This window comes from Agelaius phoeniceus, chromosome 19 (genome assembly GCF_051311805.1).
Source record: "Agelaius phoeniceus isolate bAgePho1 chromosome 19, bAgePho1.hap1, whole genome shotgun sequence".
NCBI lineage: Eukaryota > Metazoa > Chordata > Aves > Passeriformes > Icteridae > Agelaius > Agelaius phoeniceus.
The window spans coordinates 10186778-10206165 of record NC_135283.1 but is presented as its reverse complement, the minus strand read 5'-3'; the positions used below and the strand labels follow the sequence as shown (position 1 = coordinate 10206165).

Sequence of the window (19388 nt, the reverse complement as noted above, 5' to 3'; positions counted from 1 at the left end):
AATTCCTCAGACAAATTCCTCAAATTATGCTCTTGAAGCCCCACCATAAGTATATTCTAGAAAAGCTTTTGGTTTTCCTGCAGAAAGAAGTGAAATTCAGTAACAAGCATGTTTTACACTATTTAAAATGTATTAAACATTAGATGAATCAGGCATCTCTTATACCTAGGGCCCTTTTTTTTTAAATATGAAGGCAGAAAACATTCACCTCTGATGGGTGAGCCCGTTTTCACACTAGAAACATCTGAAAGAGTCAGCCCCATTGTTAATAGCTCTCCCTGCAGCCTGGATTAAGCATGCAGCATTTAGATGAAAATTCAGCAAGGTGGAAGAGAACTTATTTTGATCAAGGTGAACAGCCATAGCCCTGAGCTCCAAATGTTAGAATCCCACTCACAATATTAGTGAGCTCCCACAAGCTGCTGCTTTTCCATTGTGGCAATGAAGAGATTGGGAAAAGTCCTGCTGAGTATTTTGGGATCCACGTGAGCACACGTGATCCATTTGTTACCTATTGGTTGTCTTTCAGGAATAAATGAATCCTTGAGATAAATGTAAGAGTAAATAAATGCAATAGAATTTCTTGTCCCAGTCTTAGAACCGTTCAGGTTCAGAAAGTAATGTGGCTTGAATTTTATCTCCCCAGCCACATAAACACTGATTTATGTTTTTCTTCCTCCAGGTCTCAGTAATATCATAGGGATCATTGTCTACATATCGAGCAATGCAGGTGACCCAAGTGACAAGCGAGATGAGGACAAAAAGAACCATTACAACTATGGCTGGTCTTTTTATTTTGGAGCCTTGTCTTTTATCGTGGCCGAAACCATAGGTGTTCTGGCTGTGAACATTTATATTGAGAAGAACAAAGAGCTGAGGTTTAAGACCAAGAGGGAATTCCTTAAGACTTCTTCCAGTTCTCCTTATGCCAGGATGCCAAGCTATAGGTACAGGAGGCGGAGGTCCAGATCCAGCTCCCGCTCCACGGAGCCTTCTCCATCCAGGGACATTTCTCCAGTTGGCATGAAGATAGCAGGCACCATCCCCATGAATGAAATTTCCATGTACACCCTTTCCAGGGAGCCTTTGAAGGTTACCACGGCTGCCAGCTACAATGCAGACCAAGAAGCCAGTTTCCTGCAGGTCCACAACTTCCTCCAGAAGGAGTTTAAGGAAGGACTCCACGTCAACATGGTCAACAGGAGAACGACGCCAGTCTGAAGCACCTTCCTTCCTCGTGCTTTTTGAAGAGATGCCCAAACAGAATGGATCTGTCAGGAGTGATGTTAAAATACCCTCTCACCTCTTAATTGTGGCATGTGTTGAGGTAGCAAGTGGAGATCCTCTGGACCAACATAAAGATATTTACACGCTCGTAGCTTTTTTTGAAGCTATTTGGAGTTTGTTTATTTCTGTTCTTGGTGTCACAAGATGAAGGCAGTTCATGTTCCTGCACTTTTGTAGTGTCTACACAGTCTTGGAGAAACTGCAAAGGACTGGCCACCAGTGTGTTTTAAAGGATTACAGAAAATTTGTTGTACTTTTTTTTTTCTAATATTGAGATCCCTTAATATAAACTTGCAAATATAATTTATAACCAAGCCCAAGGATGAAAATGAGCTACTCAATCAAGTGAGCCACTTTCCTTCGACACGGCGTAAGCTTTGCCTCTTTCAAAATAAAATAAGAAAAAAGAAAAAAAAAAGAAAATATTTTTGAAGGCAACACTTTCTAAAACTGACCTGTGCCACTGAAACCGTAGAGCACCCACGTACTGAGCATTACAGACTCTCCAATGGGGTGGGAAGGGGGTCTCCCATTCCTGGGGTAAGGCATCCCTTGGGGCAACACAGGCTGAGGAGCAGAGGGTGGGTGCGTCTTGAAACACCTGGAAAGGGAAACAGATTAAAGCAGGTGGGACTTGAGCCTATTTGCAAGCATCATTTCTTGCCTAACGTTTAGAAAACTTGAATTCTCATTTCGACGAGCCCTAGTGCCTGATCCGGCAAGGTGCTGAGTGCTGGCTGTCAGGAGCCCCTGGAGATTTGCCCGAGCGTGGCGGGAGCAGGGCAGAGCCGCCGCCGCCGATTCCCCGATTCCCTTACGCTTCACAAGTGCAACACTAACGCTACTGGAAACAGAGATCTCTGGGCAACCAGGAGAGAATGGGAAACAGAGATCTCTGGGCAACCAGGAGAGAATGGGAAACAGAGATCTCTGAGCAACCAGGAGAGAATGGGAAACGGAGATCTCTGGGCAACCAGGAGAGAACCAGAAACTGAGATCTCTGAGCAACCAGGAGAGAATGGGAAATGGAGATCTCTGAGCAACCAGGAGAGAATGGGAAATGGAGATCTCTGAGCAACCAGACAAGAACGCGCCCGGACTCGCGAACCTTCCTGCAGCAACGGGAGCCGAGTGTCAGCAGAGCAGATGACAACTTTGTATTTTTTAAAACAGAACAAAAAAAAAAAAAAAAAAAAAAGAAAAAAAGAAAAAAAATCACTGTTTATGAGATATTTATTAAACTCTTTTTATTATGAATTAAGTGCCGCATGGTGCAAGGTATAGTTGCTTTTAGATGGAAATGGTGGTTCGACCTAATTTAATTTATTTTGTAATGATGCATCTACTTACGTGCAGAGAGCCCAGAGCAAACTCTATGCATCACGTAAGGAGGGAACTAATTTGTACCCTTTGCTTCTGTCTGTTTCTAAAAGAGTCTGAATATTATTTTCTTTTCTTATAAATTCCTGCTTTCAGTTTTTATACTTAGGCTTGGATCTCAAAGCTCGATGGCCTGACTCAAAGGTAATTTAATTTAATGGTACTCATGCTGATTTTAGTGACCACTCGACCAAGCCATATGAGAATGAGGTGCCCGATTCCCCTCAGATGAATTAGATGCAATGAGAGAGGAGCATCTAATTCCTGTAGATTCCTTTGAATATCCCCATCATCTTTGCCCACAAAATCTTTGCTAACAGAACACTACACAAGAAAAAAATCCATAATTTGGAAAGTTTGGGTCACTGGTAGTGGGAGATCTCAGCCAAACTGTTAAAACCTCTTTAGTCTTAATTTATCCTATGATGGCCCCAGGGCCAGAGACTCAGTGGTGGTTTGGATACGAAGCTTTCAGCTAGTGGAACCAAGTCCTCCAGGGAAATCCCGGAGCAGCTGCCTTAACATCCCAAAAAGGAAGTTGAACCCCTCTCCCCCCAGAGGAACCCACTCAAGCCTCTCTCCTTGCAAGAACCAAGACACAATTCTCAATTTTAAGCGAGAGTCTTCCCCTAGTCACTGTTAAGCTCTGCCTGGCCCTCAGCCTGGCACAGCCACATCGTTATTTTGGCAGGGGTGGGTTGGAGCCTTCATCCCTGCTCATTAAGAGTTTCCATTCAGGTTAAAACTCCGCTGGGATCCTTTTTTCAAACCTCTGAACTCTGAGAGCTAAAGCGAATGGAGCGATGGGAATGATTTAAAACTAGAAAATGTTGTGCTACTTTCTGTATCAACACACTATGGAGAAAGATGTTACACAAGCTTTTTAAAAAAAATTCAAACAGAGGCAGAAAAGAAAACTTTTTTACCTACTTTTCGGCTAGGACAACATAAAAGGGTTCTAAAATTATTAAAGTTCTTGATGAAAGGTTTTTTTTACAAGAATCTTTATGCTTTCAAACAATAAATTATTTCCTACTTTTTGAGACTTCGTAATATTAAAATACTTTGATTAGCTATGATAGAAGTAGAAGTTTGCAATGAAAAAAAAACCAACCTTCTGTCTCATTAGTGTGTCATACTAAGTGCTAATTAATTTACATCTAATTATAGTCAATGTATTTTTCAAGTGCAATTTCCCAGAACTATTTGTTTCCCACTGTGTTAAAAAACTAATAGTTAGAACTAAGTCCTCATCCGTGTTTCCTGTAATTAAGAATAAAACCATTCCCTTTCAAACCAGGAGTTAGATATAGGCTGTTTCTCTAATCTCATGTACCTTGAACTGGAAGTGGACAGTGTCAGGTTTGCTCGCGCGTGGGTTTTGTTCTTTTAGTCGTCGTTCTCCAGTGAATGTGCTTCAAACCACCCATCTGATTCCAGACAAAGTCCAAGGCTTTTCTTCAGCCCAGCTCAGACCTGCAGAGGCACATGCAGTATTTTTGGCAGAAAAAGTCTTGCTGAGTGTTTTGGGATGTTGCTCTTTGCCAGAGCCTTTGCCAGAGCCCAGGGCAGGGCTGGGTCCAGCAGCTCTCCAGGAGTGATGCCCTGTTTTGGTCCAAGCTGGAGCATCTGCTCCTTCTCCAGCAGGCAGCTTCAAGAAATGGAGCTGGAGTAGGGATCATGAGATCTTCATGGGGTCTGGACAGGGAACAAAGTCATGTGGACATAACAGGGACCAGAGCTTTTGTCCTGTGAGACAACAAGGGCTGCGACTGAAAACTCAGCAGTTAAGTTGCAGTGCAGCAAATTGTTCAACCAAAGCCAAAACCAAAAAAAAATTCATTTGGCAATTCCAGAAAACAAACAAACAAACAAATGCCAACAAAACCACCAAAACCTCAAAACCTCAGTCCTTTCCTATGAAAAACTTTGATTCTGACAAAACCGAAAAATTTGCAGCATTCCTGCCCATGAGCAGTCTTGCTCCATGGTTGATGTGTCTGAACAAAGTCAGATTGTGCTCAGCCTTTGAAACCACCCAGTGATAGTTTAAAAAAATCATCTGTTCTTCCACATCTTTCTGGTTTCCCTGGACAGCATCTAACAAATGAGCCCCATTTCCCAGCAAGGCCTGCAGATACCATAAAACCATATCATTAACAATTCTCAGTCTTTTGGTATATAATATACTGTAACAACAGAACTAAAAAAAAAAAAAAAATGCTATTGGATCAGATTTGATTTTCCAAGAAACAAAATTTCAGGTATACCATGAGGTCTCTCTTCCTTGTTTCTCATACACAATAGAAGTAAAAGGAGAAATCACTTCAGCTGCCCAGACATCTAACAATAAACTATTTTTTCTGTTTCTTTTTCTCTCTGTATGGATCACATATCCACAAGGGCTAATATATCATGTCCCTTGAGGCTACATTTCTGTCTGCAGTTCTAAAGTGTTATTTCCACTGTGCTTCAGTTCTACTGGTATAATCACAACCGTGTATAATGTACTTAATCCTTACTTTTTAAATAAACCATTTTAAATGTATTTGGTTTTGTGTGGAGAAAGGAATATAGATTTTTAATTTCCAAATTCTCTGAGCTGAGATTTCAGGTTATTTTTTTCATGTTTTTCACTGTTTGATTGCAGCTGGCCATGTTACTGGGCACCAGTATTTCAGAGGAGATAAAATTATTCTTGTGGTCCCAGAGATCACAAAATCTCCAAGATAAGCTATCTTCACAATATTTTCAGTTATTTGGTTGGAAATTAAGAAAAACGTTCTCATTTCCAGTTTAAACCTGTCCCATATGAAACACACTGTGGTCTCAGTGCCCAGTCTGAGCCTGGTGTGGTGGCCAGAAGCCACTGCAAACCACCCTTGAGGAAAACAACCCAGAGTGTTCTGAAGTTCCTCCCTGAGCCTGAGCTTTCCTCCAGCTTTTGAGCTTTCTCATGAACTCACCAGGAGCCTCCTCCTGTCCCTGCTCTTTCCCATCCTGGCAGAAGGGAGGCTGGCCCCACGTGCTGCAGCCCCGCTCTGATCACACGAGCGGTGCCAAGCACGGGTCAGCAGCTGAGCAGCCTCTCCCCAGCCCAGACAGCCCCAGCCATCCCCAAAGCACAGACAGGACTCCTTCTTCAAACACTTCTTTCAACTTCACCTCCAGACTGTCTCCAAGGATGAGGCCTGGCTGCCTGGCTCTGCCCACCTCTCCCAGGCTCACCAGGAACCGGCACGTCTGGAGGGAGGCACAGGATTCATCCTCTCAAACGCCTCTGACATGAGGTAGTGAAGTCATTTAAAGCTCAGGCTCAAAGCTGCTTCCCTTTGAAATAAAGAAAGGTTTTTCCCACATTTATGAGCAAGTCTGTGGGTAAATGCTGACCCCAAGAGCTGTGGCTGCCCTTCTGTGAACGGGGTGTTGGGAGAAGTGATGCTTGATGAAGGCGGAAGCAGAGACAGGCTTTGGAAAGTGGGAAAAAGAGGATGTGGCATTTCCTTGGAATGAGAGAACCAACACACACAGGCAGTGCCTGTTTCCAAAGGGAAAGGAGAGGCTGAAAGGAGAGCCCAGCTCAGCTTTCACAGGACCAGGATCACTTTCCTGGCACTGCCCGCGGTATTTTGGGAGCTCGGAGCTCTGGGTCACTCCCAGGGGCAGCAGGGATGGCAGCTACACACAGCAGGGTGGGAGTCTGCTGAAAAATAAAACAGGCAGCCAAAACTCACACATTCAGCTCTGGTGTTCCATGATTGCCCCCCAGAATCAGGGAGCTTTCAGAGGTGCTTTTGGTGGCATTCCCAGGTGTTGGTTGTGCAGACCCCACCCCGGTCCCAGTGCTCTCACCACACTGGGGCAATGCAGGCTGGGGAGCCCAAAGAGTACTGAGGACACCCTGCTTGAAGAAGGCTCCTTGCTGAACTCCCATTTGAGCTGAGAGCAGAGCAGGTGCTGCCTCCCCCTCTCTGGGTTACTCTGACTGGGATGGGTTTTTGCAGAGCAATGCTCTGCAAGCAGGGAGCCACAGAGTGTGGTTAATCTGCTTGTGGTAAATGCTGAGGCTGGTCTGGAAGGAATACAGGAGAGTGCAAGTGCTGGGGAGCAGAGCCAAGTCACCACCTCTGCCAGGGAAAAAACCAACACAGTAACTGGGCTTCAGATACCTCCTCTGGCATTTTCTCCAGAAGAGAAACAGAATTGTGTCCCTCACTTGCTGCTCCTAAAGTGCAACTAATTGCAGCCCTCCCTGCTTTCCAACTGGTCTTCATTAATAATCTGTTTATATTTCATGTGATATCGATTTTTAAATGTGAATATTTACCAGCTGACACGGGGAGGCTGCAGGAACCATTCCCAGAGGATTAGGTATCATGGTCGTCTGGATGTGCAGAAAACTTCCAGGGTTTGCTTTAGTCCTGTGCTCTTCCAGAAATCTGTTTTGTTTCTGCATTTGTAAAATGCCCACAAATAACCCACAAAACACATATTTTCCCATGGCCTGGCAGCTCTAGGTCATTTTTGGGGGCTGGGGGGAGTGTTTCACCTTAGCTGCAGTAATGTGAGCTTGGGAAGCCACTGCTGCCCATGCTGGGGCTCGCTGGAGCCTGTTCACACTCCCAGCTCCACCCAGCAGGAGGCAAGGATCAATTATTCACTTCTGATTTCACTCCAGTTGTTTCCTGGAAATTAGGAAACTCAAAGCCAAACCAAACCCATAGAACTTCTCCAGAATGAAGGATCTAAATGAGAGCAGAAAGTGTGATTCTTGCCAGCACTGGAAGAGGCACAAAGACCAACACCGGTGAAAAAAATTAATGAGTTCCCACCCCTGCAGTCCTTGTAGGTTGTAATTAGTCTAAAGCAGGATCATTAGCACTTGATGTCTCAGCAACCAGAGCCTCACTTTGTGCCCACATTTGCAAACACACATTCACTTCCCTCTGCTCCACCTGTGGAGTTTGTAGCATCAATGAATTGAAGTTGAGATGCAGCTCCTGAGATCAGCTGATGTCTAGTGAAATTTAACAAGAGTCTACTTCAAAGGAAAAGGCATTACATCTTTAATGCTTTTCTTTTCTGGCTTAAAGTCTGCTCCCTTTAGGTCTTTCTGCTTTCACTCTTGGTTCTGGTTTAAATGGAAGCCTCTGATACCTCTGCCAGCCCCAGCATGGATGTGCCTGTGGTCCCTGGTCCCTGCCTTGCTCCATGTCCCCACTGCCCTCCCTGGTCCCCTTCCCCTCCATTTTTACACCAGGTACCTTCACTCCTGCCCACAATTCCCACATCCCAGCAAGAATGGGGCTCCAGGTGCCATCCTGGGTGCCCACATGTCCCAGTGCCCCATGGGGTGTCTAAGCCATCCCTGCCATACATCAAGCAGAGTAATGTTAACCCAAGTCATATTTCAATTACTTTTTTTGGACCAATATTTTTTAACTTACACTTTATTTTCTCTCCCTTTCCCATGCTCTCCCTACACTTTAATTTCTTGCTCCACATTGTCCTCATCAACCTGAGCTGACACCTCTGCACCTTTATTTTGACATCAAACTGGGGTGTTAATAAAGCAGGACTGGAGTAGCTCTGACATTATCTTGACACAATGATATTTGCAGCTTTCCACTGGCATTTTTTTAACCATTCTTTTAACATTCAGGTACTGTCACCCTCCTCAGTTTGACATCACAATTGTAATGTCACCTCCACAGTGGCCTCTGCACTGACATTACCATCAAATTGGCTTTACAATCAGCTGAAATATCAAAGGGAAGGAAAGAGGCTGGCCCAGCTCCAGCAATCTGGGCTCAAGGCAAGTGAAGTCACTGCTGGAGAAAGGAATGGATGTGTTGGGTGGCTGCTGGAGTTACTGCAGGTATCAAGGGGAACCTGGTTGATAGGAAAGCAAACAAGTATTTGAGAGATATTGAATTAGAAAGAGAAAAAGGAAAAAAAAAGACACAAAAAAACTTACAACAAAAAAAGCAAAACAACAACAAAAATGGAACCCACAAAAAACCCCCAACAACTCAGAACAGCTCAGGTTAATTAAAAATTCTTATAATAAAAGCTTAGAATAAAAATAACTATAATAAAAAAGTAATCAGATAGACTAGTTGGCTTATTTTATCATTTTATCTGCCACAGTTCTGGGCTCTCACAGTTCTGGTGGACCTGGAGGCAGGTCCGTGTCTGAGCTCCTGCGAGCCGCAGGCGTGGGGTGACAGAGCTCCAGGGCTATTATGCTGTTTAGGATCAGTCTGCACTCAGGCCCAGCACTACTATAAACACAGATGTTTTTATAACCTCGCTGAAAAGTTAATCATCCTATTAATGCCTATTTCTGGGCATGCTGCAAGTCAAGAGATCTCAGCCCCTGCGCGGCGGCCGCAGCAGCTCCGGCGAGCGCCCGCCCGGCCGGGCGTGGGAATCCAAAACAACCCGGGTGGGACGGGGCCGAAAGCTGAGCTGTGCACAGGGAGCCTCCTGACACAGCCCAGCAGCTGCCTGAGGCCCGGGGCTGACATTTCAGGGCTCTCAGATGCGCCAGGATTTCGGGAGCCCTGGCGAATCCCCCGCCGCGCTCGGCCGGGAGCGCCGGTGCCGAGCGAGATGGACGAGAGCAAACCCCTGAAGGTGCGGCTGACGTTCTCTGTGATCCTGGTGGGCATCTCGCTGCTCTTCGCGGCCGTGGTCACCGACCACTGGGCCGTGCTCAGCCCCAGCCTGGAGGAAAACACCACCAGCTGTGAGGCGGCGCATTTCGGGCTCTGGAGACTCTGCACCAAGCGGATTTTCATGCAGGAGCCAGGTCCCAAAGAGAAGAGCTGTGGGCCCATCAGCCTGCCAGGAGGTACGTGAGCACCAGGATCACAGCAGGTTTTGCTTGGGAGGTTGGAGGACACAGCAAAAGAAAATAGGCTCCATGTCCCCGGTGGCAGAAGGAAAATGGGCACTGAGTTTGGGATGGGGTGCGTGGGGCCGTTTTCATGGGGGTGTGCAAGCACACCTCCGTGAGTTGCCAATTCCTGCTGGGGCTGCTTTGCTGGGTTGCCTTGGTCTGTTCGTGACCATATTTGTGTCTCCCGTGCAGCAGCGATGGTGGTGGGGAGAAGGGGAGGAGGATTGGCCACAGTGGGAATCACAAAGGGAGATAGGGATGGAGGGAATCTTGCTGAACCCCAGCCAAGGGTCCTACAGGCATGTTGACAGCAGCAGGCAAGAGTGAGGATTTACGGGTCCACCAAACCCAGCTGGATCTTTAGGATTGCCAGATTCATAAAATCCCAGAGGAACAGCCATCCATGGTGGATTATCTCTGAGCTGTTCAATAACAGCCATTCCACAAGGCAGGGAGGGAAAGGGACCTGTAGGATGGTTTGTCAACTTCCAGACAAAAAAGAGTCATAAATGGAGTTTGAATCAATTTCTCAAGGACTTAGGGAGCCTCCTCACCTCTCACCAGAGGCACCTGCTCCCACACATGTCTCCACCTGCAGCTCAGTCGATGGGGAGGGCAGTGGGCACGGCAGCTTTCCGGGAAGGCTGCTCCATTCCGTGGTTAAAGGAGCTCATTATGTTTTTGCTGATTGCCAAGTCAGCAACATCCGCGCCGCTTGCACTAATACACTCCCTCTGTGACTGAGCCACGCTGCTTTTTTAGAAGGCTTATAGGGTACTGGATGCTTTCCAGAACAGAAATAACAGGATTGCCTTCATGTTAGACTCACTGCTTGAAATGAAATATATGTTAACACGTATTTGGAAATTTCCTGTGAAAAATCTTCCTGCTTGGGCTGACTGTATATTGCCTGTATTACTGCAATTCTTTATCTCTTTGGCCAAATTACATGTTGTGAGGAGAAGAGCTGAGCCTCAGCATGTGGATCTGCCTCTAACCAAACTTGGGAGTGTGTCATCCATATGCTTAATGTCTCTCAGGAAGGTACTTACGTGCCTAGAGACGTATTCCTCGCCGCACGCCTTCCCCCACGCACAGAGCACTCCCACTAAAGGAAAAACAATGGAAATTGGTGGATAAACAGCAAAACTGCACGACCGTGGGGTAAATATAAAGCTCATAAATATCCAGCTGTCTGCACAAAGCAGATTCGCAGGCAGGGCACAGGAAAGCAGCCACTATCTTTGACAGACATCAGCATGTGCTCGCACAGACGTTGAATCACATCCCAGCGCCGCATTCCGCCAGGCACAGGGGAACTGGGAATTATGGAGGGGCTGGGCTGGCCCCCACACCAGAGCTGCTTCATCCAGTTTTTAAAAGATATTTGGGAATTCGGATGACAGCCTGCATCGTAATCACGTTCCAGAGGGTGAAATTCGCACCTCATTTATAACATAAATACCTTCATCCCTGTTTGAGCCGGGAAAGGATCAGAGCAAGGGGAGGGGAGAGGAGCCCCGGGGCCGGGGCTGCTGAGTGAGGCTGTGGCCGCACGGCTCCTGCTCGATTGATTTCACACTTCTGGGAAGGGATGTCGGCAGGGAAACACCAGGGTTGTGAAACCTGCAGCAGCCAAGAAAATGTGAATGAACAAACGCGCAGTAAAAGAGCAGATGCGGGCGCTGCTTTTTCTGAAAATCATGAGATATAACCAGACATTACTGCCAGGACTGGGAAAGAGGCATCAGAATTTATCACTGAATTAATAACCATTTACCAGTCGCTCCCTGTGGAGGAAATGGATGGCATGATTAACGTTATTTATTAGGTTTTGAGCTCAGCACAGTGCAGAGTGGGGAGGATGACTTGGCTCACAGTCCACAAAGCAGGGCTGTGATTTAGGCAGAGATTTAAAATTTTACAGCACCCATCCGAGGGTGTTGACAAATTGAAAAGGGTTCAGCATCCTGCTGTAACAAATAAAAAGATCAGGGAGATGGTTGTTAAAACCAGGCAAATTCAGATTAATACTGAGACATTTTTAACTGTGGTCAGTGGGCACTGGGGCATTTTACTACCAGCTGTAAACGCAGTTCAGTGTCACTGCCTGTAACTCTGGTGCTGGTGCTGTGTTGCAAAGTGGCTCCTGTGATTTGGGCAGCAGCAGGGGACTTCAACAGCTTAAACGGGTCCTTGTGAATGCAGGAACCTGAGCACAGGCAACTGGAGAAGTGCTGGAGCAACTGGGCTGTCAGCAGGGCTCTGTTCCCTGCTACAGGAGACTCACCCTGTGAGACAGGTGTGAAATGAAGCTGCTTGGAGAGACCACCTCCAAAGCTCTGTGTGTGTGTCAAAGGCCTTGTTGGCCAGGTCAGAGCCCAAGGCCTGGCCCCTCCATGGCTCAGCCCTCACCTTAACACATCCTCTAAGGGCCTGTCCCCCAAGCTCAGCACAAGTGGAAACCCCACACTAAAACCCAGGATTTTCCAACAATCCACCCTGCCACAAACTCCCCATGCTCTGCCCATCTCAGGTTCCAGACAAAGGTGGGCTCCAGCCCTTTCCCAGCCTGTCACTCCAGGGCACAGCTGCCACCCGAAACTCTGCATGGCCTGAACATCTCATGGTCTTTCCAGCCTTTCTTTCCCTCACACAGTCTCCAAGTTGCAGCTCCCCAAGGTTCAACCACAGTTCAGTGGGATTGCACTTCTCCTGCATCACTTCATCCAGGAGGGATGGATCTGAGGGGCAGGGAGCAGCAAGGCTGTGAGGGGTGAGGACACTCTGTGTGGTGTGATAAACCACACCACAACCCTGAAGCTTGTGTGACCACAGAGTCCTGGACTGTCCCCATCAGCACCCTGGGGTGACCTCGTGGCAGAGATGATGGAATTGGGGTGGAGAGAAAGGAAGATTGCCACACAGTGTCCATCCATTATCAACCCCAGTGGAAATCCTGTCTGATATGTAAACGTGCTGTGACATAAATGGGCTTTTCTCTTATTCTTGGTGGCACCAGAGTCATTGCAGAGCCTCAGCTCTGATGAATACCAGACTTGTTGGAACAGATATCCCCAGCTCAACAGAGCATGGCAGCACCTTCAAACTGAAAACAATTCAGCATTTCACCAAAACAGATCTAGCTCCATTTTCCCACAGCAAGTGCATTTTCCAAAACCACCAACCCACTTGTGTGATGCCCCTTTTATCATACACTGGCACAGCTTTGCTGAGGGCCATAAGGGACAGAGGCAGCTCCATCTCCTGCAGACAAGTCCACCTCTGAAAGGTCTATGAGGATGGAGGGTGGGCTGGGCTGGTTTGGCTCCCCTGCAGTGGACACAGAGCTGTGCTGTGCTCACACCACACCAAGGCTGGATGGCTTCACCTTTGTATGCACACCTGGGGATTCCTTTGAGTTCAGGCTTTTTAGAGAATTAATGAAAAGCTAAACCAAACAATCCCAAAATAAAGTGTCCCAGACACAGTGCTCAGCCTCTGCCACCACTGAGTTGCTGGTGGAGGTACACAACCACTGCTTTGAGGCTCAAATTTCACAATTAGAGTCACAGAGGGCTGAGTTCAAATTTATTTCTTCCAGTGATTTGCAAGGATAATAAAGAACAGGTCAGGAGATTCCAGAGCTAAACATTAACCTTGTCTCCAGCAAGGAGAATCTGCAGATGAAATAAAAGTCAGCTTATGAACTTAAGTAGATAAGAGTGTCTCCAAGGAATCTTCCCCTAACAGGCCCAAAAACGCTGCTTTGCAATTACCCATCTCCTGGGAGAGGGAAAATAAATCCTCCCTGAGTCACTAACTCCAGCAGCCACCATTTACATGACAGAAAAAACCCACAAGAACCAACAGGTAGAGCACAGGGATCTTCTGCCAGAGCAATTAATGCTGTAAGGAGCCACTGAGATGCTCCCAGGCAGAAACCCCCAGCAGTCCCTGAGTGTCCTGCACCCAGCCTGGCTCAGGCTTCACCCTGTGCTTGTCCCAGCCTGGATGGGGACAGGGCCACAGCTTCTCCCAGGCTTCCCCCCAGCATCTTCTGGAAGCTGGTGCTAACTTGGTTATTTAACAGAAGAGATGCCCCTAAGGGAAGGGGCCCCATTTTTGTGTTTCAGGCAGCCTGGGCTCTGTTTGTTGGGCCCCTGGGAGCCACTGGGAGCCCCTGGGTGCTGCAGGGGAGCTGGGCAGGTGCTGAGTGTGTCCATCCCCCCAGCTCAGCTCAGCTCAGCTCATCTCAGCTCAGATCAGCCTAACCCAGCTCCACTCTGCTCAGCCCATCCCAGCCCAGCCCATCCCATCCCATCCCATCCCAGCCCAGCCCATCCCAGCCCAGCCCAGCTCAGCCCAGCTCAGCCCATCCCATCCCAGCCCTGCTCAGCCCATCCCATCCCATCCCATCCCATCCCAGCCCATCCCAGCCCACCCCATCCCAGCCCAGCCCAACCCATCCCATCCCATCCCATCCCATCCCATCCCATCCCATCCCATCCCATCCCATCCCATCCCATCCCAGACCATCCCAGCCCAGCCCATCCCAGCCCATCCCAGCCCATCCCATCCCATCCCATCCCATCCCAGCCCAGCCCATCCCAGCCCATCCCAGCCCATCCCAGCCCATCCCAGCCCAGCAGGACGGCACAGTCGGGGCTGGCGCCTCTCTGTGTGTCCCCACCAGTGCACCCTTCCAGCCAAATTCCGGGCCAGCAACTGTTCTCGCAGCCCCACACCCCTGCAAAGCCTCGGTTAAATCAGTTATAAATAGCAGGAACAGCCTCCACCCTTCCCTGCTGCTGCCAAGGCCTCGGGTCAGCAGCTCCTCAGCAGAGCCTCCCCATCCCGCCGGGGCCCAGGCTGGAAGCTCCAGTGCCAGCATTGCTCCCCTCACTGACCCTCACCAGGCTGAGGAGCAGAAAGGATCGTGGCCATTGAGAGAGTTAACAACTTCCCTCATCCTATACCCCCTGCCCCACAGTCCTGATCCCTGCTTGCTTCCTGACCCCCCTACAAACACCCCATACCTGCTGCTGTGCTCATGGGAAGTGCAGACACAGGAACTTCATAAAGCTCCCTCTATGTAACTCTGCTGTCCTATCAAATTAACTTAACAGGCTGCTCTGATGGGATCAAACTTGGATAATGCTGCTCTGATGGGATCAAACTTGGATAATGCCTGCCATGAGAGCCTCTCTGCCCTTGGCTCACACAGCGTTCTCTTCTCTGGGCAACTGCTTGGGCTTCAAAAAGCTTTGGTCTTTTTTGCTTTGTTCTTTTTTTACTGACGGCCAAAAAAAAAAGCTCTTAGCATCCCTATTTTAGTCAAACACCATGTGCTTTGCTGCATTGCAGCAGCCTCATCTTTGGGACCCCCAGATCAGCAAACCCCCTGCCAGACAGGGCTCTGTGAGCTGCAGGAGGGAAGAGCAGAAGGGAAGGGTGGGCGAGGACCCTCCATCCTCCCTGCCTGCACTCCAAGGTCACCTCACCCCCACGGGCTGGGTTGGAGCTGCCAGCTCAGCAGATCCCATCCCCAGGAAATGCTGCAGCTCTGAGAGGCAGAAACGTGCGATGGCCAAAGACAGAATGGGAAAAATCATCTGTAATTCATATTTTAAGCAGGAGAGCAATCAGCTCTGAGAGGGATACAAAAGGTATCAGAGGGGGCTTCAGCCTTGTCCGTGCTGGAGTCTGGTGTCCTCATCTGCTCCCAAGGAAATCAGATCCAGCCCCAGTTCCTCAGTATCACCAAGGGTAGGGAGCCTCCAAACCACTGCAAGCTTGGTACATCAATAAAAAGCTAATTCAGTCTTACTACATTTTATCACAGGCTTCCAAGAGCACAAAATTGAATTTTCTTTTCTCTTTCAGACCACAACTGCTCCTACTTCAAGCACTTCACTCCAGGAGAGACCTCAGAGATATTTGAAGTAACCACCCAGAAAGGTAAGAATGATTCCAAAAGAATATTTTCCTAATGTTGTATGAAGTGATGGGCACACAAGATCTAATGGAAAGGGGTCCCCAAAATGAGGGTTCGGCTCTGGTTCCACTGAAAGCAGCAGAATTTCTAACAGGCACCATCAGCTGGGAAAAATGTGGAAAATACCCTGGACAAGGTCAAATCTCAGCTTCCTGGGGACAATTATTTTTATATATGATCACACCCATAAACATGATTTTACATAAGTTGTCCCACAAATAGATAACAATGTCAATACCCAGAAAAACTGCAAAAAGACCTTCCAGCATAAAAATGACTTTACAACATTGGCACTATCCGTGACACTCAGCCTTTGCCATTGAAGGGGAAGATATCAATAAAACCTAAATGAATAAATCATACCCCAAGCAGAGTCTTGACCCTGAAAAGAAGTGCAGAGGCTCTCTGAAGACCATTAGGAATTTTATGGTTCATATTGATTTTATATGAAAGTCATGTAAAAAATAGAGCGATCGATGAATGGAAGGAACAGGGATCCTGCAAAGACATGAACTGTCAGTGTTTACAGCAAAATTGTCTTCCATGGACAAATTTCACATATTTAATAAGTCCAAATATTTTCAGGGCTCTCCTAACGTGCTCCTATCTCTTTCTCAGCCTCTCTTTGGGGACAAACTCCTTCACAGTTTGCAACACAACATATTTACTGTGGGGAATGGGAGCCATTGGATACATTGCATGTATTAATCTGATTTTCTTCTAGTGGAAATTGGAATGGTGGAAAACCCTGAAGGTAGGTTCCCTAAAAAAGTAGCTTCCCAAGACAGGAAAGACAGGAATTTTAGCTAGGTAGAAAAGTATATATCTGAGTCACCTGCTTTTGCTCAGTTATCTGCTATCTGATCCAGCCACCTGATCTTCAAAATGCACCCAATGCCTTCAGGGCAATGCAGAAAAAAATCAGGAAGAATTTCTTCTTCAGGGAAAAAAAAAAAGTCACAAAGAACTTCTTTTCTTTGGGGCAAAAAGAAAATCTTAAGCCCAGCAAAAGATTTTACAATGAAATGAACACTTTCAGGCAGTTCCAGCACAGAGAAAAGAGAAACATTTAGAAAATGATAATAAAACAGTGATATGAAAAGCAGTGAGAACAAAGAGTAATCTGCTGTTCCCCTTTGCAGAAATAGCTCATTTGGATGGGAGCTAATTAGTAACAGGCAAAAAAATTCTTCATGATTTTGCCTGGGAGATATTTTATTTAAATGGCTTGAAAGGCAAATATCATCAGGCACTGCGATGTTCATGCATGGCTACATGTGTTAAACATTAAACTAATCTGAAAACGAACACAATATGCAAATGAAAGTTTGAATTACTCAATTAGCAACTCTCCCCCTCCACCCAGGCACTGAGCAGTGCTGGGCTGGGGGGAGTGTCCAGCACGTGGCTTACAAAAACCAGGACTTTTGGGGAGGCTTTAATCCCATGTCCTCAACAAGCTGGGTTTGTACCGAGCTGGGAATCTCTGTTGTAAAGGCAAAGGAATAAAAATGAGCTGTGCAAACACTTCACCCCTGGCCTGCTGTGCCCACTCAGGTGCTGAGCCCACCGGGCACTGGGACAGCACCAGGCAATGCAGGGGCCAGGGCTCTGCAGAAAGCACAGAATAAAAGCAGAAAGAGCTATTCTAGCTATTGAACCAGTCTATTTCCTCTGGGAGCAGAGTGTGGGGTGATGGCAGGGACCAGAGCATGGAGCTCAGCAAGGCTTTGACAAGAACATTTCCATGGCAGAGCCAAAGCAGCTCCAGCAGCCCCATACGGGTGGGCTGGTGAGCAAAGGTGCCCTGGGCTATCTTGGGGGATGTTCAGAAAGTGTTTTCTCTTCCTGCTCTGCTTTTATACCTGTTTTTTCTTTTATACTCTGCTTTTTTCACATTCCAAAGATACATGGCCAATACTTGTCCCCCTTATCACTTGAAGGAAATAATCCACCAAAGCCAGGCAGCAGGGGTGCACCTACTTCTCAGAGTGAGCTACTGTAACATCCCCACAGCTGATGGCAGCAGGCTCAAAATGTGCACTATGTCATTTTTGGTGGTTTTTTCCCTTTGGCAGAATACAGCATCTCAGCTGCAGCCATTGCCATCTTCAGTGTTGGCTTTGCCATCATTGGGACGATCTGTGTGCTCCTGTCCTTCAGGAAGAAGAGGGATTATCTGCTGAAGCCAGCATCCATGTTCTACACCTTTGCAGGTACGGGGAGACCTGCTCACATTTCTGTGCTTGGCTCATAGGAAAACACAGAGAAACTTAAGATAGATCCTGAGGGGACAGAGACACTTCTAAAAATGCCCTGAAGGCATTTTCTTCCTGGCCACAGACCCTGTGTGGTGTGAGAATGTCCTGTTCAGCAGCTGGTCTGTGTTCTCTGCAACCCCCTTTAAAAGTATATTCACTCCCTTCAAGTATACTCACTGTCTGTCCCAGTCTGAACCAGGGACACACAATATTCTATCTCATTTATTAAAATTCAAACCAACAAAAGAGCTGATCCAGGCCCAAAATACACAACTGTCTCCCAAACACAGGAAGACTGCACTTGTACATGAGCCAGGAATATGTGACATGCCACGATGAGTGAAAGACAGAGGTGCAAATTGTCACCTCAATATAAAATCTTCCTCAACCTCTGAAAAAGCTCCTCAGGGAATGCAATTATTCCTCCCCCACTTTGAATTTCCCATCCAAGCCTGCCTAAAAGATCACACTCAACAAGTCAGTGGCTGACCTCAGTTATGGCAGAGCTCCTGGCAGCTCTGAGCACTGGTTCCTTCAAACACTGAAGTCAGTGACTCACCTGTGAATCTCACTGCAGCTCCTGTATGCAAAACAACAGATGAGGCGGTTAATTAAGGATGAAAAATTGACAGCTGGTTATTCAACCCACTGCTCCTCTCTTCCTTCAGGTCTCTGCATCATCATCTCTGTAGAAGTCATGAGACAATCCGTGAAGAGGATGATTGACAGCAAGGAGACAGCCTGGATCAAGTACAGTTACTCCTGGTCCTTCGCCTGTGCCTGCGCCGCCTTCGTGCTGCTCTTCGTCTGCGGCATCGCCCTCCTCCTCATCGCGCTGCCCCGCTTCCCCCAGAACCCCTGGGAGACCTGCATGGATGCAGAACCCGAGCACTGATGGTCCCTGCACCCATGAAAAATATCCAGAAAGTGTTCTGAAAATATTTGTATTTTTTAAAATGTCTGGGTCTCACTACACAATGTGCTCTCCACCAAGTGAGTCATTACTGAACCAAGGCATGTTCGATTGCAATTGTTGCTTTTTTTCTTTTCCTCTCTTTTTTTTTTCCTTTCTTTTTTCTCTCTTTTTTGATTCTTTTTTTTCTTTTTCTTTTTTTAAGAAAGCAGAAAGACCACTTAAGACCATCATGGGTGTGTGAGAACGGCACTGCTCTGTGCCAATTTGGGGCTGCCCTGTGCTGATGCAGTTGAGGGGAAATGTGTGACTGAGACAGCTTGGGCCACAGAGGAGACAGCTTTGTTATGGAGAAGATGTTTGGTGTAGTTGGGCATAGATCCATGAGGGATATCAGGCTTTTATACCTTACTTGGTCAGAGAGAGACACTGTGGGGAGCCAATGTCCCCATTTATGCCACACTCCTTCCCTCAGAAGTGTTAGCTTGTTCCCCCAGGGTAACTTGGAGATCCTTATGCTTTCTATTAAAATGTTAACATTTGATAAAAAACAAAACAGAACTTTGCATAGCATTGGGATTAAAATCTCCCCTCCAAATTTACACCCTGCAGTTCCATTCTTTTAAATCAACTGTAAAACCCACA

The 19388-nt window shown here is 47.1% G+C and overlaps 2 protein-coding genes across 2 annotated transcripts in view; both read left to right on the top strand.

Annotated features, from left to right (window-relative positions):
• The window catches only part of CACNG4 (calcium voltage-gated channel auxiliary subunit gamma 4), a 46193-nt gene extending 40978 nt beyond the window's left edge, over positions 1–5215 (top strand). The window contains exon 4 of the mRNA XM_054644925.2: positions 683–5215. Within this exon, the coding sequence (XP_054500900.1) occupies positions 683–1221 (539 nt within the window). The 3' untranslated portion in view covers positions 1222–5215. The remainder of the gene's footprint in view (positions 1–682) is intronic.
• A 4067-nt stretch (positions 5216–9282) lies between these two features.
• CACNG1 (calcium voltage-gated channel auxiliary subunit gamma 1) lies at positions 9283–18781 on the top strand. Its single transcript, XM_054644928.2, has 4 exons — positions 9283–9523; positions 15458–15532; positions 17648–17785; positions 18499–18781. Exons 1-4 carry the CDS (start codon positions 9283–9285, stop codon positions 18723–18725), a joined length of 681 nt encoding a protein of 226 aa, XP_054500903.1. The 3' UTR covers positions 18726–18781.
• Positions 18782–19388: the final 607 nt, after the last annotated feature.

Bases quoted from the DNA above. Each gene is read 5' to 3' on its own strand.
- CACNG1 (XM_054644928.2), top strand. From the start codon at position 9,283: ATGGACGAGAGCAAACCCCTGAAGGTGCGGCTGACGTTCTCTGTGATC. The intron at 9,524-15,457 runs GTACGTGAGCAC...TTTCTCTTTCAG, and splicing joins GCCCATCAGCCTGCCAGGAG to ACCACAACTGCTCCTACTTC. The intron at 17,786-18,498 runs GTACGGGGAGAC...CTCTTCCTTCAG, and splicing joins CATGTTCTACACCTTTGCAG to GTCTCTGCATCATCATCTCT.